Source organism: Haematobia irritans, chromosome 2 (assembly GCF_050003625.1).
Source record: "Haematobia irritans isolate KBUSLIRL chromosome 2, ASM5000362v1, whole genome shotgun sequence".
NCBI classification, from domain to species: Eukaryota; Metazoa; Arthropoda; class Insecta; order Diptera; family Muscidae; genus Haematobia; species Haematobia irritans.
In genome coordinates this window covers 11,511,691-11,538,545 of record NC_134398.1, presented here as the reverse complement: position 1 = coordinate 11,538,545, position 26,855 = coordinate 11,511,691, and the positions used below count along the sequence as shown (strand labels likewise).

General features: G+C 33.6%; 3 protein-coding genes and 1 long non-coding RNA gene across 6 annotated transcripts; 1 reads left to right on the top strand and 3 right to left on the bottom strand.

Moving 5' to 3' along the window:
* Window positions 1–2,385: 2,385 nt before the first annotated feature.
* Window positions 2,386–8,980, bottom strand: LOC142223464 (uncharacterized). Its single transcript, XM_075293352.1, has 4 exons — window positions 8,217–8,980; window positions 7,587–8,146; window positions 6,818–7,019; window positions 2,386–3,056 (listed from the first exon to the last, which is right to left on the bottom strand). The coding sequence occupies exons 1-4, from the start codon at window positions 8,268–8,270 to the stop codon at window positions 2,652–2,654; spliced, it is 1,221 nt and encodes a 406-aa protein (XP_075149467.1). The 5' UTR covers window positions 8,271–8,980; the 3' UTR covers window positions 2,386–2,651.
* A 2,411-nt stretch (window positions 8,981–11,391) lies between these two features.
* LOC142223466 (uncharacterized) lies at window positions 11,392–11,747 on the bottom strand. The gene is made up of 2 exons (XR_012718746.1): window positions 11,662–11,747; window positions 11,392–11,594 (listed from the first exon to the last, which is right to left on the bottom strand). It is a non-coding gene; the product is annotated as an uncharacterized LOC142223466 (long non-coding RNA).
* A 678-nt stretch (window positions 11,748–12,425) lies between these two features.
* On the top strand, window positions 12,426–14,227 carry RabGGTb (geranylgeranyl transferase type-2 subunit beta). The gene is made up of 2 exons (XM_075293353.1): window positions 12,426–13,221; window positions 13,288–14,227. Exons 1-2 carry the CDS (start codon window positions 12,606–12,608, stop codon window positions 13,713–13,715), a joined length of 1,044 nt encoding a protein of 347 aa, XP_075149468.1. The 5' UTR covers window positions 12,426–12,605; the 3' UTR covers window positions 13,716–14,227.
* Window positions 14,228–16,634: 2,407 nt separating this feature from the next.
* On the bottom strand, window positions 16,635–24,685 carry NTPase (ectonucleoside triphosphate diphosphohydrolase NTPase). Of its 3 annotated transcripts, none has more exons than XM_075293349.1 (7): window positions 24,618–24,685; window positions 23,998–24,271; window positions 18,521–18,662; window positions 18,315–18,458; window positions 17,808–18,188; window positions 17,136–17,740; window positions 16,635–17,073 (listed from the first exon to the last, which is right to left on the bottom strand). In XM_075293349.1, exons 2-7 carry the CDS (start codon window positions 24,025–24,027, stop codon window positions 16,984–16,986), a joined length of 1,392 nt encoding a protein of 463 aa, XP_075149464.1. In that variant the 5' UTR covers window positions 24,028–24,271; window positions 24,618–24,685; the 3' UTR covers window positions 16,635–16,983. The 3 variants fall into 3 exon arrangements, with proteins under 3 accessions (XP_075149464.1, XP_075149465.1, XP_075149466.1); XM_075293350.1 differs by lacking the exon at window positions 24,618–24,685 and having other exon boundaries at window positions 23,998–24,135; window positions 24,191–24,271; XM_075293351.1 differs by lacking the exons at window positions 23,998–24,271; window positions 24,618–24,685 and adding an exon at window positions 18,782–18,970.
* Between the last annotated feature and the right edge of the window lie 2,170 nt (window positions 24,686–26,855).

Below are 26,855 nucleotides of genomic sequence, written 5' to 3'. Positions count from 1 at the left end.
TCAGTTGATGATTGCGACTTCCACGCTCCCAAAATTAAAATCTGGGATACTATTGGAATCTCTGTAGTGCAGTGGCTGACATACTTGGCATTAAAATGGCATTAAACCCAAGGGTCCCAGTTTCTACGGTACTCCAAAAAAATTTCAGCGGCTTCTAAGTGATCTAAATATAGAATCGGACAATATTCATTCATTGCCTAATTAGAATTAAACTATGTCTTCCTGTCTATCAGAACTTCAAATCAGAATATTGCTTATATAGCCGATATACCAATGTCGCCCGCTTATATTATCAGATGAAAATTTGATAGTTGATCATGAGCTCCTGCTACGTAAAAGTTATAAAGGAGAGGGACAATATATCGCTTTAAGGTACGCTTTGTTTGTTCCTGTCTGGGAGAAGATATGGTGTGATTCATTGTATCAAACGGTTTAGACAAGTCCAGTGTAATATTGGCCGTACGCCTGTCCAAGTAGATTTGGAAACTAGAGCAGTAAAATTTGCTTTCCAAATCTTTATGACGGGGAAATAGGAGTTATGAGCCCAACCATCTGGGCCCCTTGTGATAGAACTTTTGCCAGCCTTTAACGCATGGAGTATACACTCTTGCTTGATGCTCATAAGGGGTTTGTCTTGTCTGAGTGCATGGAAGACTTGCCTTTGTTTTCTGCTTGCACACTCTACAGTCTGGGAGTGCTTGACAAATCGTCCTTCGGAGCATATGGAAAATGGAGATATTGTTTTTCTGTTTGGTGTTCCAGAGGTTCCGAATCATAGGTTAGGTTAGGTCGTAAAACACCCCGAGTTTTTCCGTCGATATGTGACAATGGATGAAACATGGCTCCATCACTACACTCCTGAGTGCAATCGACAGTCGGCTGAGTGGACAGCGACCGGTGAACCGTCTCCAAAGCGTGGAAAGACTCAAAAGTCTGCTGGAAAAAAATAATGGCCTCTGTTTTTTGGGATGCGCATGGAATAATTTTTATCGATTATCTTGAGAAGGGAAAATCCATCAACAGTGACTATTATATGGCGTTATTGGAGCGTTTGAAGGTCGAAATCGCGGCAAAACGGCCCCATATGAAAGAAAAGTGTTGTTCCACCAAGACAACGCACCGTGCCACATGTCATTGAGAACGATGGCAAAAATTCATGAATTGGGCTTCGAATTGCTTCCCCACCCACAGTATTCTCCAGAAAATTTTGGCTGCAATGAAGAGGCGATTGCCGAAACTGAGACCTATTTTGAGGCAAAACCAAAGGAGTACTACCAAAATGGTATCAAAAAATTGGAAGGTCGTTATAATCGTTGTATCGCTTTTGAAGGGAGCTATGTTGAATAATAAAAACGAATTTTGACAAAAAAAATGTGTTTTTCTTTGTTAGACCGGGGACTTGTCAGCCAACCTGTTACACAGAAAAAAAATGTTTCCAATTAAAATTTTAATTGAGTTTTAAAAAATATTCAATTAAAAATCTAGTTGATTGAAGAAATTTTTTAATTGATACAAAAATCAATCACAAAAATTAAAAGTATCAATTATTTTTTTATTTGGATCAATTAATTAATTTCTGTGATTAAAGACATTTCAATTAAAAAATTTATTGGATCAATTAATTTCAGAAAACATTTTTTTTATGTACGGGAGCAATATCAAAAATTGATCGTCTCCAACTAACTCATTTCTTTTCTATTTATGCTTGATCCAAAAAGAGCATCAGAATAAAACTTTCACCAATCAAAAGGAAATTGTGACTGTATTTTATATAGGAGGGTAGCAAAAATTTAGACTTGTAGGGGGGGGGGGGGGGGGCGGAATCGAAGTTATATATGTGTGTGTATTAAAGAATAGGCTTATAGAATAGGATATTCTTCGGTACGTAGTTTTCGGAAGGAACTTAAAGAAAAATTAATCGAAAATACTGATTGTAACGAAAGACGAAGCAAAGATCGTTAGAAAAAAGGCAAAAAGTTATTTCCAATTGGCAAAATCTCTGGTAGCATAATATAGAAATTATTTCGTATATATAACCAAAAAATTAGAAAAATACACACGGCCTTTATACATATACATCACGTTTTATAAACGTACCATCTGTAAAAACAACAAGAGATTTTCTTTCATTTTTGCAATATGTATATATAATTAATATGCTCTCGATAAAAGATATAAAAAAAATTAAATTGAATCAATAATAGTTATTATAGTTACCAAACAAAACATGTGGGAGAAGCAGGGGGGAGGGATTGTGTTTGTTTTATAGAAAAAAATTAAATAAAAATCGGGAAAGTTAATCATTGGACTGATGGTAAATTTTGGATTTGTTTTGTTATACTTTTATAATTATGCCTTCAATCATTATTAAACACCAATTAGTAATTATTTTTCTTTTTGACTTAATCAAAATAGTATTTTTTTAATATAAAATTTAAACGGCAGCAACACGAGGGGGAATATAAAGCATGAATTTTAATTTTGTATTTCGTTTATTAAGCATCGATTTGGTTACATTTACGATCCAAGTAGCCGCTTAATAAACGACCGAACAAATAAAACGCACACCAATATTACAATTTAGCAGTAGATGAAATGGTGATTGGCCACCTCGGGGTTTTTGTTTGTTTTCCTAGAGGTATATCATCGCGTTACCGGCGCATTTGAAATCCTATAGTACCATCTGGACCCTTGGGTAAGCGTAATAAATTTTCATTTTGTGTTTGTCTTAGGGAAGCAGAGACACTGCCACCAACAACGGGCGACCAAGTTTGTTGCTGCTGTTGCTGCTGCTGTTGTTGTTGTTGCTTTTGAAGTTGTGATGACTTGTGGTACTGCTGAGACATCTTCATTTGTGATGGCGGCTGATGCGGTTGATAACCCAACAATGGGGGCATATTACTAAATGTGCGATTGTTATTGTTATAGGCAGGTGATTGTGGTTGTTGATTGTAATAGAAATTTTGTTGTTGATAGTTTGGATGATATTGTTGTTGTTGTGGTGGTGGTGGTGGTGGTTGCTGTGGCTGTTGATACTGTTGTTGCTGTTGTTGTTGCTAAAAATAATAAAATATTAATTTAAAATTAATTGAAAATATCGTAATAAATGTATATGATTGCATTCCTAATCATAAGTATAGTTTTTTTTTTGGTGCTAAATCGAATAACAATACTGGTTTCTCTTCGGAAGAAAGCCCAAAAGATTACATGTAACCTGGATATAATTACACATAGTTGAATGATTAATAATGGAGGATGCAACGATTGCGATGGTTTTGGAATTCAAAAGTATAATTAATGATCACTCTTAGCATGGCTTTATTATGTCCATACAGGTGCCAGGACATAGATGAATGAGACATCATCAAGTGCAGTTGACTGCAAGTACTTGTCAACCAAAGAATTAGGGAAGTGAGTACATATATAGTTGTGGTTAACTGATTTTTTGTTTTTATATGTTTCAGTACCGAGAAATTAGGATGATGATGCTCCATACTCAATAGTCTTTTGGAATAGTAACATTGGTTTGAGAGATTTTTTCGGCATGCCAGCGTAGGACGAAATGCTTTATGCGTATGTCCCAGAATTATTGGAATATCAGACCAATACTCTTAATTTTCGGTGTAGGCCACCTTTTCAACTTTTGACATATTTGAATTCAAATTTTTATTGTTTGCAAATTAAAGAATATTTTTATACAAACAAATAGGTGCATATTAGAAGCCATATTCTAAGGATATAGACTTTTTTTTATAAATTTAATGCAGAAAATTATTGAGATATCAGTTAATAAATATTTTTTTCGAACAAAGCAATAGCAACGACCAAAATTTTACCTGAAACTTTAAAAATGGGATAATTATCTTAAAACTTTGTTAGATTATTTCCGGCCCCTAAGACAACCCTAGCTGCGAACATAATTTGTATACCGAATGCTTAGAAACAGACCATAATTTAAAAAAATGTGTTCATTTTCGAAATGAGACAATAACGAACCGTATTCCCCTGAACAATAAGGAATGGAATAGGTCGTAAAAAGGGAGATATACCCCCTGTTTCGAAATTCAGAATCGTAAATTGCAAAATGAGACAATAACGAACCATATTCGCCTGGACAATAAGGAATGAAATAGGTCGTAAAAAGGGAGATATACCCTCCTGTTCCGAAATTCGAAATTATTCTTTGACAATAATTTCTTAACTCATAAACTTAAATCTTGGTTGTTGTTGTTGTAACAGTTGTTAATGTAGTTTCAACCATTTGATTCTATGCTTGTGTAGTTCAACTAGTAACCAGATCAAGGAAATCTGCGACAAGGATGGGGTGTGTCCAGAGTTATCTGGTGGTGAGACGGATAGGCTTAGCTGGGCAAGCGAAAAGGTTACGAGTGTCATGTGGCCCTTGATTACAGATGGGACACAAGTCAGCTACGCTGCTATAAATCACTGATAAGTAGGAATTGAGGAGGCTGCACTTGCCTGATCTTAGTTGGGCCAAAACTACCGTGGTCTGCCGTGGGAGATATTTCTCCTCCGGCCGGCGCCGATCGGACTCCAAGAACAGGGTTAACCTTGTAGCTTCTCATCACTTCATCTACAGTATCCTCATGAATTCTGTTCAGACCTGTCTGGTATGCTGCCTGATCTAGAGGCTCTCTTTTATAGGATCTCAGGCTCTAGAAGATGAAGATCAACCTTTACATTCTTGGCTGGAGGTTGTCTATCCACAAGAGGGTGATTTGGATGACAACTACGATAGCAACCCAAGAGGTAGTGATTTGACAACATGTAATTGTGTCGACGCACTGGGATGATCTTGGTCTCTGCATAAAGGTGATCCAGCGGTGTACTGCGGAGGCATCCTGTTGCAGTTTTAAGGGCAGCGTTCTGACAGGTCTGTATATTATTCCACTGCGTGTCGCTCTTTTAAGGTGTCCACACTGGCGCTGCATAGTTTACCACTGACCGGCCAATTGCCTTATATGTAGTCAACAAAGATTCTTTGTCCGCATTCCAAGTTCTGCCGACAAGCGACTTGAGGACCTTGTTTCTACCGCGGAGCCTATCACGACTTAAAAAGGCTGTCGAATATGACCCCGAGAATCTTGGGGTAATTTGTGGTCGGAATTATTTCGCCGTCAACTCTGACATTCAACTGTCTGCGTACTTCCGCTGCCCATGTAGTGAATAGTGTGACTGAGGATTTGGTGGAAGATATCCTCAAATTTCTTGCAGTGAAATAACTGGTAATATCAGCGAGGTACACGTTCAATCGATCGCATATGTCATCAACAATGGGCCCGGATGACATGATTGTACAATCGTCCGCATATGATACTATCTAGATGCCGTCAGGAGGGGGTGGAATCGAGGACAGGTAGAGATTAAACAGTGCCGGAGATATCACCCCACCCTGGAGAACTCCCTGTTTAACTCTATGGGGTTTTTACTTCCTGTCCCTGAATTCCACATACGACTGGGGTCCGCACTGATAATTCAGAACCCAACGCTTGGTTCCTGCCGGTAGGGACGTATTCTCACTGTCCTCGAATAATGTGGCATGGTTGACCGTATCGAATGCCTTCGATAGGTCAAGCGCCACGAGGACCGTCCTGTGACACGGCTTGAGCTGATTGATTCCCATATTGATGTGTGCTGAAATGGCATGCAAGGCTGTCGTCGTGCTATGTACCTTAAGGAATCCATGTTGATGTTGGCAGCTGGAAAATTCTCCACAAGGCTGGGGAGGAGTAGTGTCTCAAGTGTCTTGGCTACTGGCCACACTTGTGAAATCTTGGTAATATAGGTGTCTTTAATGAGAAGTTCAAATTAAAATTGTTTTGTAGACCGAGAGTATCTATTTTTTTATTTATAAGTAAAATAAATTCTTGCGATTTGCGATTACGAATATCGGAACATTGGGGATAAAGAAGCAAGGTTATTAGTGAATTATTAGATCGCACAAATTATCGTGGGGCACTGTGAGGGCTACACACAAAAAGTTTTCTGATTCACTCACGAAATTAATTGACCCTACTAATTTTTTAATTGAAATGTCTTCAATCACGAAAATGATAGTATCATTCACAATTTTAATTGGACATAAAAAGTATTTGATTACAAAATTAATTGATTTGATTTGAAGATTTCAATTAATTTAATCTCTTTTAAGTGAGTTTGACTAAAAAAGTTAGTTGTATCAATTAATTAATTAATTGAAAAAGTTTTAAACTTCAATCAACTTTTTAATTAGAAATATTTTGGTGTAAGCTAAAGTAAAGCTAGAAGAAAAATAATTTTCTGCTAGCCAAAGTCTATATTATCTGAACAAATACTATTATTCGATGGGTCAATTTGGGTCGACTTCACCCAAAACGGATTTGTTGATTGTAAAACTAATAATTCGATAATTATCACCCAAAGTTGATTAGACAATTTCTAAAATCAAACTTTGGTTTATCTATACTTGAAAGTCGATTAAATAATTTTTAATCAACATAAAATGTCGATTAGTCCATTTTAGAGACTATAAGAATTCGATTTTTTATCATTAGAAGTCGATTCCTAGACTCTTAAGTTTATAAAAATTAAGTTTGACATTTGGGTCCGAAATCTGCTAGCAAAACGGTAGACTCAAATCAGGGCATATTCTGGAATTTCCACAGATTCTGCAACATTGAAAACAATAACATTAGAACTTCCCGAAAATCATCATTCACGGGTGAAAAACAAAAGTACCAATTCCATTTAGGTCAACCAATTTATGTTTGGAATATTTATGTTCACACACACCAGTGCGGTGTGAGTCATTACCTACCTGTTGCTGTTGATATTGAAAATGATTATAGACAGCACCTCCTTGAGTTTTGGGCGAATTGATTTTCGATGGTGCCCCAACATTTATTGGAGTAGTTGGAAAAGATACCGTTGTCATTGGTGTTGCTGCCACTATCGGTGTTCCAGGAGCTGAAACTGTACTACTACTACCAGAAGTAGCAACAGTGGGTGAAGAACAGGCACTGGAAATAATGTAAGGAAAATTTAATTATTAACATATGTTTGAAAATGTTTCCCTTTATAAGCATTTTAAAATGAGTCGATATTCTCAAACAAAAATGTATGACTAAAAAAACAGGTTTTCCTCAAAAATACGTCAGTTGTAAAAATTTGAAACACAACAAACTGACAACAAATAATTACGAGAAAAGTTTTCTCAGTTGCCGCGGTGTTTATTTGAGCAAACATTTCTAAGATTTAGTTTGAATAAATGTGAATTTTTTGTTTTTGAAAATTTCTTGTAACGTCAAAAAGAGCATATCTAACGGTATGGTCACACTAGGCAGATATTTGACCAAAATGAGTGTCAAACTTGTTTCCAGGAACATTTTTTAAATATTTAAATGCCATTTTTGAAAACTACTTCCATTGTGATCTAAAAATGTTTGCTTATTTGACTGTGGCAATGAATTATTTTTTGATATCTGCCAAATATTTGCCCAGTGTGAACGTACCGTAAGGGTAAGTCACATTGGGTCCAATTTTTAAAATTGTTAAATGTTTTTTAATAGAACTAAATCGGTTCTTACCGTTGTTCCTCATCTTCCGGATTTTTAGCTGAACCCAATATCCGAAGTCTTGCTTCGGCATACTCTTGTTCCCTTTGTTTGAGCGTTTTAATGGGCTGCTTGGGACGTATACCATTGTTGCGTGGCTCTGAAGACTGTGTGGGACGTCTTAATATTTTTACAGTCTGATTGACAATGGGTTGAGTATAATTGGCCGAATCGTATTCATCGGCTGGTTTGTGCAAAACCATCATGACCGGCTCAAATGTTGCAGCCATATTGTCCAATGGAGATTTGGTGAAATTCTGATTCAAGATTGGAGTTGCTGGCGATGAATTAGCCACAGAAGAGTCCTGAGCATTAGTGGGACGTTGCAAAAGTTTCATTTGGGGTTGTTGGGCTTTTACTGATGAAGATGGCGCTGACGACAATGAGTTGTTCTGTCTAGAAGTGTTAAATGACGAAGAGTACGAATCGGTTTTGTTTATAACCAAGGAAGTGTTGATTTTCTCGGTATTATTACTTGAATTATCAAAGTCTTGCGTTGAGGCTTTGTTGCAGCGTTGCAAAGCTGACTGTAACTGCAAAATTAAATAGATACAATGTTTAAAATAAACTCTATGTTTTGAATATGTGATTCATGGAACTTACATTTGCTTCGTCAAATTCTTCCCAATTATCTAGAACATCATCACCATTTGACATGGCCCTCAGTTTCACGTGTAATCTTCAAATGGTTGAAGGCTGGAATATTGGCAATGACAGCTCCGATTATAAATCGGAATTTTCCAAACAATACAATTACTCCTCAAAAAGCCACAGACGTCTCAAAGAGAATTTGGCCAGCCCTCCTTTTTTTCTTCAAATGCCTTCCATATGGATTTGGGGTGTTGGCAAAATAATTTCACTTTTGATGTTTGAACTCACCAAAAAAAATATATTGACAAGCACAACAACAACAACGGCCAAAAATAACACGACGCACTCACACAACCTTGGAACAAGGTGGTCTCTGTAGACTTCACCTAACTATCGAATGCCAATGGATTTGTTGTCTGCAAGCAATCTTTTTCTTATAATTATCCAAATTTCCAAATGCTAAAGGTGGCACTGCAAATATTAGTGGTCCAACAATTTCTTCTTTTTCTTCTGTTGCTTTCTTCTTCTTCCTCGCCCTGCCTTCGACGTTTTGGTAACTTCTTTCTTTTTCATGCAATATAAGAGCCAGGTTGCAAAATATCAATGCGATCTCTGTCTACAAAAATAATGCGCTTCTTACAAAACACACACACTTTTTTGCCACAAACAATTGAATTTTGGAAAAGGATAACAAAACTACTGGATTTTGCACTTGAATTCGTAATTTTATGTAAATTAAATTTTTGTGATGGCAGAGAGAGAGGTAAAAAGAACAAGAAAACCGAAGTCAAAGATATTTAACGACGTTCAACATGCAATGCTATCATCTTTGCGTAAATCGCTTCGTAGAGCCAAATACATCGAAAGCGGCCGTCGATTGGCCAACACTTTGCACCCTGTTATGGCTTTCCAAATGTTGAAATGTGCAATTCCGATTCAAAACGAAACCATATAAAATATCTGAAAATGGCGATTATAATATATATCGGGAAAATAAATGTATGGCTATTGATGGAGCCCAAATTTGGGGTTATAGCAACTTTGATGAAGTGGATAAACTAAAAAGGTATTTTATAAAGCGCATACTAAAACTAATTATGCAATCAGTTTGGAAAAAAATACTGATGATGGTAATTTCGTTGGCTTGGAGCTCCATATGAAATATATATATAAGACAATATTAAGAATGCATCGAAGCAGACTTCCTCATATGTTGTTATTGCAAATACTCTCAAGAAATATATTCTGGGCAAAGAGCATAAATGATATAGCAAATGAATTCAATTGCAAATTTGAAATCGATACACCAGAGATGGATTGGATTAATAATGGAATGTATGTGCTAAGAATGTTAAAAGAGAAACGGGTGGATGAGATGAGAATATTGGCGAAAGCAAATCGCAGTCGATTCTATAAGTTTCTGAACTTTAACATCGGAGATATGTATATGAATGACGAAAATCATCTGACAGCAATTACCACAATTATGAAAACAAGGTGCGACTTACTGGGACTAAACTCGAATAAGTTTAGTTCAATGGAGAAAAAAAACTGATCTATTTGAAATACACACCAGGAAGAAAATCTTATGCATTTCGTGGCTATATGTCCAATACTCCGAGAGTTCAGACGCAGACATTTAGGAAAACCAATTTTTAGTCAAACGGAATTAATTGATATTTTGAATGGAGAAGTATTTGCTAGTTGGAATAATATAAGTTCATTCGTTCAAGAGGCACTAAGATATAGGACATTCCTAATTAGAGAATTTGCATGAATAACTAACAAGTACATACTGTATTTAAGACAAAAAAAATTTTAAATACACAGAAAAATTAAACAATATAGTAAAGTCTTATATAATTTATGTCAGATAATAATTTTAATTTTATTTTTATTATTTTTTTTTTGTTATGTTAAATGTTAATTTAATTTTTATGCTGCATGTATTGTCTCATCCCTAACGTTGTGTTAGCAGATGTTGACTAGTTACTGAGTAGCTGTAAATTCTTTAGTTAATTTGTTTAATTTTTATTTATTTATATATATATATATATATATATATATATATATATATATATATATATATATATATATATATATATATATATATATATATATATATATATATATATATATATATTATATATATATATATATATATATATATATATATATATATATATATATATATATATATATATATATATATATATATATATATATATATATATATATATATATATATATATATATATATATTTTATTTAGTTTTTAGTTTTTTGATTTAGTTTGTATTATGGTATATAATTTTTTTATTTATTTTATTGAGTCTCTTTACTAGCTTTTTATGTTAGTATTGCTGTCTTACTCACATATTCATGTTTTTTTTTACTTTTTTATTTTTTTTATTGTTCTTATTTTTTAATTTTTTTAAATTGATAATTTAATTTATATTTTTTAATAGTTTTTTGTTCTTAATTTGCATAATTTTTTTTGTTAATTGTTTTAATTATTGTGTATTTGTTTGTTTCAAATTCTGTTTAGTCACTTATTGATACTATTTTTGTTATTAATTTCTAGTTTTTAAGCGCATAATTTTTATAATTTGTAATTATTGCTATGTTTGTGTAGTTTTGGAATCCGTATATGGCTTTGCGGCTTGGATTCGCCAAGAAAATAAATAAATAAAATGACAGACGGCCTCACGCCATTGTCATAAGCCAGACAAATATTTTCTTCTATTAAATATTGCGTATTTAATATTAAATATTTTGAACATGTAAAATTTGTAAATGAATTATTGTATTTCTGAAAATGTTAAATTTGATTCTAATAAACAATATATTGAGAATATTACTACTATTACTACTACTACAAATGAGGAAAATTTCTCTAATGGCGTTTTCTTTTCTTGCAAAAAATGCATGTACCCTGCCAACATTTTTTGAATTTGGGGGCGCTTCTGAGAATCCCCAGTACGTTGAAAACAATCATATACGATATCAAAAACTCGTCGGAAAAGCGCCGTCACTATTGAGAAGTTGTACCACGCCAAGTTACTACAAAAAGGTTTCGCATGAGTGCAATTATTAGGTGCCTTTATAGATCAATTTAGAACGACGCCAATAAGAGACCCTCCAAACAATCAGAAAAAGCACATTTTAAGATAGTGGTAAAAGAATCATTGTGGTCGAGTAAAACACGTTTGTTTAGATATTTATTAATTTGATTAATCATTTACAAATTCTTAAAAATATAACATTTATACCACTATCACATCACATTTAACATAATTTTTTGCATTAATGATGAGGTAGAGTTACAAGTAGCGAGTTACATGTTGCAGCGTCTATCAGCCAGTGTTTTTATTCGATGGAGGCAGCGTGTCTGTAAAATATTTGAAAAACAATCACTTTATTCCATTTGGAAAATCAAAAATTGTTCACCAATATACCTTTCACAATTTTAAGCGTAAAATCTATGTTTTCAGAACTTTATTTTCGTTTTTATTTAAATAAAATATAACAAGCTAGTTGCGCTTGGCGTTTCACAAAAAATTAAATGGATTTTATAAAAGTAGTGATGGCAAAATACATGTATGAAGTACATTTTGTACTTTATGATATGCTGCCCCCCATCACAGTAGGATGGTTGTAGTGACATTTACGAGTCTGTGGTAGCGATGAAGATGAAATGAAACTTTGAAATGCTGGCAGGGTAATAGCATTTTTTAGGTTGCTGGTGACATTTTAAAAATGCGCATTCTGTACAGACAAAATGAAGGCAAAACACTTTTTTCAGAAAAGAAAACACCATTAGAGAAATTTTCCTCATGACTGCCACCTACTGATGCAGTTTTTGTCGTCGCTTCTCTCAAATATCAGTTTGCGTCGGCGTCACCAAGTTCAGTTCGCTGGCGGCTTTACGGAACGTAAGGAAAATAGGATTTAAAAACTACAAATGTTTTTTTTTTTTATAAATTTATTAAATTTTTTGGCAGACAATTTGAAATTATAACTGCCGATGCCTTTATAAAGAATTTATCAAAATAGCGCTTCGATCGCAACGTCGGTTATACCAAAGCTGCAGGCATTGTGCGACATCTATACGGGTTTCTTCGCAGAAGAAAACTTTTCGTCCTCTTTTATTTTTATTCTCTCTGTGTCTTCATCACTTGTTCCACTGTTTTCTTTACCATATGGTGTTGGATTTGACGTTTACGAAGAAGAAGAAGATTGTTTTGCCTTGAATGTGTCATATGTCATATTAAATTTAATTGGTTAATTGCACGGATTCCATCTATTATTCCACTTTTGAAGAATAAAAAACTTTGAATTCTTTTTCTGGGTGTTAAAAAAGTTGTGACTACTAATAGTTAGATCCTGCCCCGACCCAACCATGGATTTTACATCGTTTGCAAAACCAACTAATATAGAATCGCCGAATAGTACTGATGGGTCCAGCAAATCTCTCGACGAGCTGCACTTTTGGAAACATGTCGAATATATTGAAAATCATGGCAAGGACCAAGATGACTATGAGTATTGTATGACGGAATTTTTACGCATGTCTGGCATATATTGGGGTGTCACAGCATTGGACATAATGAATCAGTTAGACCGCCTTGACCGCAACTCCATAATTGATTTTATTAAGCGATGCCAGTGCCCGACGACAGGTGGTTTTGCGCCGTGTGAAGGTCACGACCCCCATATACTATACACTTTATCTGCAGTGCAGATATTGTGTATTTATGATGCACTACAGGAAATAAACTGTGAAGCAGTGGTGAAATATGTGATTTCGTTGCAACAGCTTGATGGTAGTTTCTTTGGTGATCGTTGGGGCGAAGTCGATACTAGATTTTCATTTTGTGCTGTGGCCATATTGACTCTGTTAAAAAGGGATTTGGCAACAACAATTGATGTAGAGAAGGCTGTACAATTTGTGATGTCCTGTTGCAATGAAACTGATGGGGGCTTTGGTTCGAAACCGGGTGCCGAATCACATGCTGGTGAGTCATAATGTACTCATGTTATGTTATCTTTATTAACTTGAGCTTGTTGTTTTGTTTTTATAGGACTTATTTACTGTTGTGTTGGATTTCTTTCCTTGACACACCGTCTACATCTATTAGATGTGGATAAATTAGGCTGGTGGTTGTGTGAACGTCAATTACCTTCGGGCGGTCTTAATGGTCGTCCCGAAAAATTACCCGATGTGTGCTATTCCTGGTGGGTTTTAGCCTCCTTAACCATAATGGGACGTCTGCATTGGATAAGTGCCGATAAACTCAAGCAATTTATACTTTCTTGCCAAGACAATGAAACCGGAGGCTTTGCAGATCGCACAGGAAATTTGCCAGATATTTTTCACACACTTTTCGGCATTGGAGCATTATCTTTGTTAGGATTTGAGGGCCTAAAACCTATAAATCCGACATTGTGCATGCCCCAGTATGTTATGGATCGTCTACAAATAAAACCTCAAATATTGGAAAGACCTTAAACTGTATGGCAAAGGTCAGTAGTATGAAATAAAGGACGAAAGACGCAAAGCTTTATGAAGGAAAAGAAATTCTTATGGAAGAATGTTATTTCAACTCACTCACTCTCTCACCTATCTAACTCAACTTGATGCACTTTTTAAAAAAAATTTTCCTCAACTATGCATTTCTTTTCTCTTCCTAAACGACAGCTGTAAGTGTACGATTTTTTCTCTCTTGGGGAAATTCCTATTGTCACAACAAAGCAGAAGAAAAATATATATTTTGAAATCTAAAATGAGATCTACAAAAATTATATTTAATTTTCTTTTTCTCTTTAAAATTTTGTAAACAAGATATTTATATAGACAATTTATTTCATTTTTTTTATATACCTACATACACACAAAAGATAATTAGCTTTATTATTTTTGCATTTACGCATATATTATATATTATCAATAGAATACACAAGTATAAGTTATTTTAATTATAACTTTATTAGTAAAAATAAATGAAATTTTATAAATTCAAATATGGTGTTTTTTTTTACGAACAAAAAAAATCTCAAAGGAATATACCGCACCATATGGGAGTCGAATAAAACGACAGTCATAAGAATTATGAACGGGCTCTTAAGGGTATGGGAGAAGCGGTAGATTTGTATGTATGTAGGCCGTATTGTGTGGATAATAAGACATTGCATTTCTATCTATCACTGGCCCCCATTATAACGGTTCCGACACATGCGGTAGGGGTAATTCAGATTCCGGTCCAATTTGGAAACAGGAACACTAAAGATTTGATGGTAAAAGGGACGAATGAAAGGATATGACATTCAGGACAGTTTTCTCATCATTTGTTTTTAAATGGTAGTTAACCAGCGGAGAGTAGGGCTCGGTCGCAGAGTTCTGCACACTGATCATATCGGGCCATATATAGATATAGCCCTTATAAAAACCAATGTATATATTGAAGTTTGGCCGGTCCAAAAAGTGTTGCCAAAAGTAGGGGAAATTCCCTACGTGTAAGTTTTTTCTAATATTTAGCGTCTTGTAGGGACATAGGAGCACATTGTAGGGACTTTTTCACTCAACGCAATTTTTAATAATTTTTACATTTTGATGGCTCTAGAGAAGGAAATAGAAGCCGGCAAGGCTTGATCTGTAACAATGTGTGGTAACCACGATTATCACTCGTGCCAAAAAAATTTACCTAAAATTTGAAGAAAATCTTACCAGAAATCTGCCAATCATTATTTCAATAGAACATTTTGTCAAAAAAAATGTTTGTAGAAAAATTTCTCAAAATTTTATTTCTATAGAAAATTTTCTCAAAATTTTATTTGTATAAAAAATTTTCTCAATTTTTTTTTTTATAGAATGAATATATTCTCAAAATTTTATTTCTATAGAAAATTTTCTCAAAATTTTATTTGTATAAAAAATTTTCTCAAAATTTTTTTTTTATAGAATGAATATATTCTCAAAATTTTGTTTCTATAGAATTTTTTTTTTCAAAAATTAAAAAAAAAAATCAAAATTTTATTTTTATATAAACACTTTCCAAAATTTTATTTCTATAGAGATTTGATCTGCTACCAATCTACCAAACAGAAAAAAACTACTAATTTTAATAAAGCAGATAGAAACATTTTTGTTTTTAAATTTTATTAAAATTTAACGAAAAATATTGTAGGTGAAATTTTTTGGGAATGTAGGGAACTTTTTTTGTTCTTGTAGGGTAAACCGAAAACTTTTTCTCGCAACACTGCGTCCACATTGTCTAGCTTTTATTTCAAATCGAAATTGTGTATGTGGCGTTAATATTCCCTCTGTTCGGTTAGATTAGATATAGTGGCCGCCCGAAAATTCAGGCTCACTTAGACTATTCAGTCCGTTGTGATACCACAGCGGTGACATTTTATGTTAACACTGAAAGCTGCCCGATTCTAAGTTTGAAATACTGACAAATGTCACACGCATTACTGAGAGGGGATAATCGGATAATCCACCGCTGAAAAAGGTTTTGGTGTTCGATCGAAACTGGGGTTGAACCATTGTACCACGGTAGTTCTCTTCATAGGATCAGTCTCTATGTTCCTGAACATTTTAACTACTCCACCCCGCCATACAATGGGGTTACGTATATCCTTAACCTTTTTATACCCTGCACCACACTGTGGAACAGGGTATTATAAGTTAGTGCATATGTTTGCAACACCCAGAAGGAGACGAGATAGACGCATGGTGTCTTTGGCAAAAATGCTCAGGGTGGGCTCCTGAGTCGTCTGTCGGTGAACACATTTTTGTGATCAAAGTCTAGGTCGCAGTTTTAGTCCAATCGACTTCAAATTTGGCACAAGTATGTGTTTTTGCTCAGAATAGAACCCTATTGATTTTGGAAGAAATCGGTTCATATTTAGATATAGCTCCCATTTATATCTTTCGCCCGATATGGACTTATATGGCCCCAGAAGCCAGAGTTTTACCCTAATTTGCTTAAAATTGTGCACAAGAAGAACAATTAATAAGTGTGCCAAATTTTATTGAAATCGGTTCAGATTTAGCATCCATATATATCTTTCGCCCGATATGGACTTATATGGCCCCAGAAGCCAGAGTTTTATCCTAATTTGCTTAAAATTTTGCATTTAACGGATGTGATATGGTGTCGAAAATTTAGATCTACAAAGTAGTGCAGGGTATAATATAGTCGGCCCCGCCCGACTTTAGACTTTCCTTAGTTGTTTAAATATTCATTTAACGCCAGATCGCTTTTATTAGAGACTTTTTTGATGTTTTCAAAGATATTATGGTCATCATTGGCTTCGAGATTGATGCATTTTTCATTACCCTATCGAGTATATGCAAACGTGCTGCACCCACTGTACACTTAGCTCGATTATGTCAAATAAAAACTTTTCTTAAAACACATTCATATTCTATGAATTACAAATAAATTGTATTTATTAAGGTCATATTCTACCAATAACTTTACACAATGCATATAACAAAAAAAATTAAGTATTACTATATACAATATAGCAGATTTTATGGGATTTCTATCCAAGAATCTCATATTAATACAGACAATAATAAACCTCTAATATTTCCAATTGATATGTGCGCAATCAACATAAATTAAGCTAATTTCTAAGGCACTATTGCATATTAAAAAGTAGCACACAACAAGAAATAAGGTGGGTAATGTGGTCTTCTCTAAAAATAACAACAGAATATAAAATAATACACTAGGAATCATTTAAGAAAAGGTAAAATTAATATCATTTTAAGAATTAAATTTGTCATCACTCATTAAAATATTATACGCACAGCCTAAAGCCCACGAGATTTCATGACCATCAATTTTTTTGTATAGCTGTAAAAAAACAACAAATATTGAGTTAATAAAAAAATTTTCCGATTATGAAATTGTAATACCTTAATTTTTTTGCCCTCCCCCAAACCGAAGCCTTCATGTAATAGCACTGAGATATATGTTAAGTCAAAACACATGAATGGTTGCTCATCATTGGGAATGGCACATACGGCTTGGGCTTTTTTGCGATAAGCCTCTACAGTAATTTCACCACCCTCGAATGGATCTATTAGGCCAGATTCAGTGGCCCTTTCAAAATAATAGCTGAATGCTGCAATGGTGTGTTGTTTTAGCGTAAATGGTTTGGGCTTAACTAATGCTAAGACTTTGCTTTTAATCAAATCCAAGCAAGCATCAAAATCGACTATAGGATTTTCTTGAGTTGATTTAGCATGATCCTTGCCAGATATCTTATATTCTAGATTGCTATACAACCAGGTTCTATTCGATATAATGGGATTAACACATATTGACTCCAAATTCGTTGCTTCGTTGTTATAACCTTTTGTGAATACAGCATGTCGTGCTGCCATTAAGCCCAATCCTAAGTACGAATGGGTGAATACATTGATTTTTTGATTTAAGGTATTCACTTCATGCATATATTTCTCATATACTGGAACTTGTTCGGGATCTGTTGGAGAGAATGTTACTTGTGTGCTACCACCTACGAAAAGAAAGATTTGTTGTGAATATTGCAAAAAACCCAAAAATATTTTTGATTATTGTCTTACCTCCCAAATCTAAGGCAGCAGCTTGATTAGTTTTCGATAAACGTCCCAGTAGAAAATTAACGGTAAACCAAGAGAAAATACCTTCATCTGTACCATCCATTATTTCGACAGCATCCAAATCAACACTGAATTCGGATTTTGTGAATAGATCCCGAACAGCATTTAAAATATTTTCAGCTTTGCTTTGGGGCAAAAGTCGTAAGCCTGCAGTGGCTTTTAGCACCAATGGTGTGGAAGCCCATTTGTCCTTGGGTATAAATGTCTTAGCTTCATCTAGTAGAAGCTTAATAGAATGGGCTCCCTTTTCAGGGGCATCAGCAAATGATGAAAGACCTGGTTTGCGTTCCTTGAAAAGCTCATCCGAAAGAACTAATTTGTTGTCTGAAAGAAGACATTAGATATTGATTGATATTAGTCATTGATCTATAGTCATCATTGGATCTATTAATACACATAATGCCAGCTCGAACGGTATGTAGGATTTCCGAATTCATAAAAATTCCTTACCTATAAAACTACGATCGAATTTATATGCAAGTACACGACTTCCAGTTGAACCAGCGTCGATAATCACAGCATATTGATTTTTGCTATAGCCTAATTTAGAGGCTAATTGGACTAAAAATGGACTAGTTGTATCAATATATAAACCTGAAATGAAAAATGATATCTTAACAGCTTCAGCATAACAATTGAATTCCATCGTCACTTACCAAATACAATCAAAAGTAAACATACTGATATTATTAAGCAGAAAAATGATAATTTAAGTCCTTTTGGTAGACCACCTCCACCGCCTGTTGGTGGTGATTTTCGCCGGCTACCAGAGGCTGTTTTGTCATCACTGGAACTTAACTGAAATGGAAATAAAAAGAATACAGAGGTTAGATGAGTAATTTATTTATATTATTAAAAGGATAAAGAAAATCCTGTTTTGCTAAAAGGATAATTTGCCTCTTCCCCCTAATACATACCAAAACGTAATCAAATTTCATATTACAATTATTCCCCTTTAATCATATATAAGATTATAGTTTTTTTTACAACATCCTTATAGATATGTTGAACGTGTCAATCGTCTATAAAAATCTTTTATTTTTATTTAAAAAAAATGGTTTCCGTGGAAGAAAAATGTTTCTATTATCTCGACTATTGCTGCTATTATGTCAAGTGTTTCTTGTTTGTGCTTGAGTTGTCAAACTGAGACGAAACAAGATAGATAGAAGCAGTGTTGCCAACACTCAAATCGATGTAAACCGTTAGAACAAACTAAAGGAAATTCATAACCGTCGTTGCATTACATATGAGAAACCTTTTGGATGGATTTAGGTGATAAGTGAAAGAAAACAATGTGTAATTTTTTTTATCGCAATAAAAGGAAATTCAAAGACTCAAACAAGTCGTTGAAAGAAAGTGTTTAGCTTTTGTTTCTGTTCCAATTCAAATGCTATATTCTATTTGGTTTGTCAAATTGAGAGGAAACAAAATAGAGAGCAGCAATGTTGCCAACACTCAAATTCCGGTAAATCGTTAAAAATAAACCAAAGAAAATTCATATCATAATCTTTGTCATTTTCGAATATTGAGTAAGAATCCATGTTTTGCAAATTAAAATAAAAATAATAAGAAGAGAAAAAATAATAATGAAGAGAAAAAATAAAAAGAAATTGATAATAAGCAGAAACTCTAATTAGCTACCCAGCACTGTCTACTTTATCTATTGCACTGTGCAATAGATAAAGTAGACGAGAGCAGTGATGCTCCATTAAAATAATAATTGTTTTGTGGTCATTGGCTCATATATCAAATCGCCTCTGAAGAAGTAATTCAGTGATATTTAATTGCGAAATATTAGGAATGATGGATTAAAAATAAATAAAGGAAACTAAGATCTCAAGTTTAATAAAACTATTGACATTTATTAAAAAGAAAAAGATCGAATAAAACACCAAGAAACAAAAATTCTCATTTTTTTAGAATGAATTTGGCATTTTCTTTGACAAAATTTAAATAATTTGTATATTTTAACCTATTGGAGTTAACATTAATTACCCATTTAAAATATAAAAAAGCGATTTATAAAAAATTGAATTAAAAGAATTTCCTGTTAGTTAAAATTAAGAAAATCTTTAGGATATTTTTGAAGTGTTTTTAAATTGTACCTCTAGAACAAATTCCAATTTTTTTTTTTTGCTGGGTAGTACATAAGTTTGCGATGCGATGTTTTTTTACAATAAAAAAATATTTTTTAAATATAAGTACACATTTCTATTAATTTGAAATATAAATATTATGGAGGCCTTTTTTGCATTTTCAGAGCTATTTTAAATTTGTGGATTAATATCATATTCCCTATTTAAATTGTATTTATATATTATGTATATATTTATTTAAGCTTATATTTATTGCATCCAGAACACAAATACTGGAGAAAGGAGAATTTAGTGTAAATTCTCCTTTCCGCTCGATTTTTTCTACGCCATTGTAATTAGATTAACATTAAAAACCGATTAGTCAAATATGGCCATAATAAAAAGTTCATTCATTTTTGTCGATTTTTATCAACACGACATCAACACCTTGAAAAACATGAAAAGTAGTTTAATCGATATAAAATCGACAGCTTATATTCGTTCTTCCGATTTTTTTACCATTCTTGTTCTAGGAATAAAAAAAAAACGATTTTTTAAAACTGATGGCAAAATGTGTGTGATGTTATCATTTCCTCGAAAAACTAAGTACATTAAAATTACAAGATCTTCACAATATTTTAACGCAAAATAAGTAGTACATTATGATAGGGAATCGAACAATTGTTCTAGCCTACTCACTCTTGATGTTCACTCTTGCTATCTATTTATATTCTACGAAATGTATATACTAAATAGCCACACATATAAAATTATACTTATTTACTTAGCGTGAATGTAGTTTTTTCCCCTTAATAATAATAATAAAAAAAATGCATATAGTATATGCTAAATTGCTTCAAGAGTGAGCATATTTAAAAATTGCATACTATTATCTTCCCATATATCCTTTTGCGAGAAAACAATGTCTGCCATGTGAAAATTGCCACTATTCTATTGCCGTGTTTTATGTAAATGTTTTTCAAACTCTCCAATTGGCCGAAGAAATTAAAACGTAGAAAAATATTTATTTTTATGTATATCTATACATTTCATCAATTATTGTTGATGTATAACTAACCTACTAGAATTGCGTGTATATAATTTACAGATGATAAACTAATCAACAAAATTATTGATTCGCAGGTCTACAGATATGAAAATAATATGACTAGTCATGTTTTAAATGGTTTGAAGTTTATAGCTCTACACCACACTTTGTGCATACAATTTCATAAAATTGTTAAAAAAAATCCATATTATTTGAAAGTACAGAGGTGAAAATGTGAAATAAGGGGTTCGCAAGAATTGATCAAATACCAAATGCAACAAAATTATATAAAAAAAAATGGAAAATAAATGACGATGACCGGCTTAATGAATTAAAATGTGTGTAGATGGCGTCTGCACACGGACACTGCGGAAGGTTCCTACCGCAACAAAAACTGGGTAAGTATTTGTAATGAACAACTGCCAAATCGAAAAGCATTTGAGCCATATCCTCAGCAATAAATACTCTATGCTTGACTTCCTGGCCAATGAAAATAATGATTTACTTTCACTGAAAGATTTAGGTTACCATACATGAGCTCTAATGTAACTGCATAAAGTTATTTATAAGAAAGCACCCCATTGACTCTAAGAAACGATCTAATGTGAAGATCTTGCATTAACACTACAACATAATCGATACATTGGTTGTCTATTTTGAAAATGTTACACTTTTTATTAGAATCGAAATCGCCATACGGTTCCCCAACTTTCCGCTGTGTCCTATGTTGGTTTTTTTTAACATATACACATGGAAACCAATTTCAAAATCTGAGTTTACTATGGTAGAATACATAATGTAAGATAATGAAATGTGATAAAGAAAAACATTGAAAATAATCAATAAAACTGATATTGAAAATATTCTCAAAGTTAATGGTGGAGTGGTGACATTGCAAAAATTTGATAGCAACTCAAATAAGTGATTTTAAAAATAAAATATATAAAATAAGAAAACATTTTTTATTTCATTTTAAATTACCAAGAAAATCGTTCTATTGAAAACGAAAAAAAAAACTATTTAGGTCAATCATGCGAATAAATTTTCTTTATTTAATTTGCTTTATAATGGATTACGTTATTTAAAAAATTTGGCTAATTTTCAAATTAGCCACAATCATTGAATTATAACAAAAACTGTGTAGAGTATCGAAACAATAAATAAAACATGAATGTGGTGAAACATGCACCACAAATGAAATTTCACACGACGAAAAAAGGTTTCAAGAGTTTTGTTTTACAAAAGTCTTTTAGGAAAACTTTCGAGGTTAGTATAATGATTGAAAAAATCTACACTACACTGCTTCTCTAGCAAAGAATATTGCAACATTTTGCAAAACATGAGATGTGAACCCAAGATGAAAGCTGTCATTTTAAGGGGGTATAGTATAGAGTAGGTCTAAATAATCCCCTTGGAATTACCTCCTACACGTACACTGATGTGGCAGCCGCTGGCCAATGGATGGGGACCATCGGGTCGATCCGGTACACAGAACCCGCCCCCGTGGGGAATTACATCGTAATCCGATTTAAAGAATATGATTGTCCGTCTGTCCAAGAATACTTTTGCTACTGAACTATTCCACCAGATTTTTTTTCCAAATTAATTAATCTCCATATGGCTTATGCCTTATGCTCAAGAATGACAAATTCTTTCAATTGGACAAATTTCTTTCAATACTAATTTCGACCGAACACCAAAATGTTATGTGGTTCTTCCCTCTCAGTAATACTGGTGAGCTAAACATAGAATTGCAGCCATAGAATGGGGCGGCACTCATCGATAAGAAGAGAGAAGTTCACCACCTGCGATACTACAATGGACTATAACTTAACTTAAACATGGAATGGGCACTTCTCTTTTATGAGAAGTTCACTATCTGCACAGGAAAAAAAATATCACCAAAAAATAAAAAATATCCGGAGCAACTGCAGTTTATGGGCCCCTCACCGATTTGCTTGAAATTAATATACGTTATGTAACTTAGTATGCTGATTCTAACAAGGTAAAATTTTTGTCCCGGAAATAACCGGGTCTTGAGATATAGCCTTCCAAAGGGTCAGCAAAAAATTGATATATCTCCTTGGTGTCATATGAAAGCTTATTTTATGCACTTTTATACGCAAAATATATTTTTTAAATATTTAATTTAGTTTGGGAGATATAAATAAAAATAAGAAATTTTTACCCTAATTTTTTGTTATTTTCGTTATATCTCAAAAAGTCTTCGATTACACCCAGGTTTTTTTTATACGCAGTTTGAAAGCCTAAACTCTGGCCTTTCGTTTGATATATAACATAACATTAGATTGGACCAAAAACAAAGGAGATATATCCAGTTTTTATTGACCCTTTGGAGGGCTATATCTCAAGACCCGGGTATTTCCGGGACAAAAATTGTACCTTGTTAGAATCAGCACACTAAGTTACATAACATATATTAATTTCAAGCAAATCGGTGAGGGGCCCATAAACTGCAGTTTAGCCAAATATCCAATTACAAAGTTTATTGAACTTGAAAAAGTGTTCAATGAATAAATTTATTGATACAATTAACTTTTTAATCAAGATAAAAACATTATGTTATTTAAGTCAAAGAATGAAATTTTTAGATTTTTAATTAAAAAATTAATTGATACAATTAACTTGCTAATCAAACTCGGAAGACTAATTAATTTTTTAATTGAATCAATTAATTAGCTGCTAAGCACTAAATATTTTTCCCACAATGAACATACCGCCATATGAAGACATAGTGACATACAAAAATCTAACGTAATCATTTGGCCGGCATAATGCAGAAATTGTCGTTTTTATTCATTCGTGACAGATATACATGCCCAGCTAAATATATGCATACAACTACATTAATCATGTGAACAATTGACCTACTGTTCCATTGCATAGTGTTTGCAATCGGACCCCAAATTAATTTCAATTTCAATATCTAATACCTGTTGAATTTCCCATAAATTTATTATATATATTCAAAATTAGCTGAATTTCTTACCTTACGCTTCCGCACATCGGGCTTAGTCATTTTTGTACTGTAATGTGTGTGCAAGCAATTAAATTCGATTGTTGTTGTTCTTCTTATGGTTTAATTACATCAAAGTTCACACTCGTTTTTCAGGCAATATTACATAAACTACAAACTTTTAAGTTTTTTACGTATGATAATTTTCTATTAAATTATTAATTACAAATATGTAAATTGATCCGGTCTCTCGCTTTTACTTATAATGCCAGCTGTCAGCGAATCATCGTAGTCTAATATCCAAAGACTATTAATAAAGAAGACATGAGATAAGCTTGCTCTTCCTCTTTTTCTTGAAAAAACAGAGATTAATATCATACATGTTCCATGAGACGTTGCAACTTTTTTTCGGTTTCTCTTTTCATTTTGCATTCGTAACAAAACTTAATTCGCTTATTTTAGCAATTTTTTTAACTCATAAACGAACAAAAACACTTTGTGAAACATTTTATTAATAATTTAGTGCAACCGACACAGAAATTTGCGTGAAATGTTGGAGAAAATAGCTAAATAAAAATTGTCTGCATCAAACCAGTAAGTTCGGAGCGCTTTTCCAACAAGTATGATATTAATCTCTGTTTTCTAGTACTAACACTATCAAAGCCCATTTCACGTCTTCTTTATTAATAGTCTTTGCTAATATCTCCCGTCACCTTTCCGCACAAACAACGCAAATATATACAACCAAAATATACAACCACCCAAGGAAAAGAAAATAAACAAACTGGTAAATAATCGATTTCGACTAGGCTCTTTCGATTGTAATCGATATTTCTTAACATCTTCCAATGAACATCGATTATTCGATACAACTTGAATATATTGAAGACAAGTGTCGATAGTGAAGGTAAATGCAGATGCTCACAATTACATTTTAAACGCAACCCAATAAACACAAACGTTTGAAAAATACTAAAATTCAATAATTTTTCAAACATTTTTTCAAAGGATTAGGGTAATATTCAAGTTGAGAAAATCGCGTTCTCAACAAAAAACAGACATTACCCTCAACAGTAAAATTCAACACAATAGCAATAATTTCTCAATTGTAATCCTCAAATTGAAATGCATCGCTACTCAATAATTTCTCAAACAGTTTTCAATGTGAGAAAAATAAAAACTTACCATTGGTTGTAATTCGCAAACAATTTGAAGATGAATTGAAGATTAGCTTTTTCAAGTCAAGTTGAATTTATGTTGAAAATGATATTTACCCTCAAACTGAAGAGGTGATGCATTTGAAAAACGCTCATCCTGTGTTTATTGGGAACTTAAGTGAGTACACACAAACATTGCGACTGCCGATGGCGAAAACTCTTAAATGCTCACAGGGAAAATGTTATTTTTTCAGTTACTTTTCTAAACATGCTGCCCAGAGAATGAGGCCGCCGACCATTTTTTGCCAGTCGACGCTGCCTTATATGTCAACTCATCTCGACTTAAATTTATCCGCTAATTAAAAAAAAATGATTTATATCATATAAAACTATTAATAATTGTTGAATTTTTGCCCAAATTTTGAACCTTTGACCCACAATCAATCAAAAGTTGCTATAATAATTTTGCAAAAATTTATATCGGCTTATGCGCTTTACAGACTATCAGTTATTCCGGACGACAGTGCTCGTGTCGAACATATCCTATATATTGTGCACATTATCAGTTAAGTCCGAAGGCATAATCGATACTGCTGCATGTTTATGGGATCGATAACACATTTACCGATTATTTAGTCATCGCCAACAAGTCGTATCGATCCGACACACTGTAAGATTCTTTATAAACACCGACATTCTGTCCGGAATAACTGATAGTCTGTAAAGCGCATTAGCCGTTAAGCCGCCGCCACCGAAAGCAAAAAATTAGTGCATTTTTGTGTGGGTGAGTGGCTCATATTTATATGATTTGGCATCGGAATTATTCTCTCAATTGCTTATAACTTTGACTAGAAGAAACTTTCGGTAAATTTTCTTCTAGTTGTTCTTAATTTTTACTTTAATTCATTTTCCAGTTCAACAGATCAAAATACATAAGAAAAGTGACCTCTCATCAAATGTAAATTTTCAGTGTAAACTAGTTTTGAATTCGAATAAATTACCAAAAATTATTTGTACAACTTTTTGCGGAGATCCGCCGCTGCTAATGCGTTTTACAGACTATCAGTTATTCCGGACGACAGTGCTCGTGTCGAACATATCCCATATATTGTGCACCTTATAAGTTAAGTCCGAAGGCGTAATCGATACTGCTACATGTTTATGGGATCGATAACACATTTACCGATTATTTAGTCATCGCCGACATGTCGTATCGATCCGACACACTGTAAGATTCTTTACAAACACCGACATTCCGTCCGGAATAACTGATAGTCTGGAAAGCGCATAAAGGAACCAAAACATGACCATCCTTCAAAGCCATTTGAAATTGGGCAGCGGCTATTAAACGAGGATTATGTTGAGGGGATGTGAAGCTTTAATATCAGGCATTCCTTCTGGGGTGGTGGAGGAGGAGGGATTTCCATACTCCTGGAAAAGGTCTAATAATATTTGCCGGAGGCATATCATGTATCATAAGAGGTGTTAAACCACCACCAATACCAGGAAGTTTCCATCATGCTGGGGAGTAACTGAACTTGCACTGAGTTGCTGGAGGTGGTGAAGTACCTGGGATCAATTTTCGACGGTTGGTCTACCAATGGCAAATCAAGGCGAAGACTGAAAGAGAAGTAAGTTCCAGCAACGAGCAATGCGAACAAGAAAGCAACGCTCATATAATGAGCACGTTATTCCAGTATTCCTTGTCGAGCGAGTAAAATCAAATGTCCCACA

Coding starts and splice junctions, on each gene's coding strand:
- LOC142223464 (XM_075293352.1), bottom strand. CDS start 8,270: ATGTCAAATGGTGATGATGTTCTAGATAATTGGGAAGAATTTGACGAA. Junction 8,147..8,216: donor AAGAATTTGACGAAGCAAAT/GTAAGTTCCATG, acceptor TTAATTTTGCAG/TTACAGTCAGCTTTGCAACG. Junction 7,020..7,586: donor CCGGAAGATGAGGAACAACG/GTAAGAACCGAT, acceptor CATTATTTCCAG/TGCCTGTTCTTCACCCACTG.
- RabGGTb (XM_075293353.1), top strand. CDS start 12,606: ATGGATTTTACATCGTTTGCAAAACCAACTAATATAGAATCGCCGAAT. Junction 13,222..13,287: donor GGGTGCCGAATCACATGCTG/GTGAGTCATAAT, acceptor TTGTTTTTATAG/GACTTATTTACTGTTGTGTT.
- NTPase (XM_075293349.1), bottom strand. CDS start 24,027: ATGACTAAGCCCGATGTGCGGAAGCGTAAG. Junction 18,459..18,520: donor TTTACTTTTGATTGTATTTG/GTAAGTGACGAT, acceptor TTTTCATTTCAG/GTTTATATATTGATACAACT. Junction 18,189..18,314: donor ATTCGATCGTAGTTTTATAG/GTAAGGAATTTT, acceptor GTCTTCTTTCAG/ACAACAAATTAGTTCTTTCG.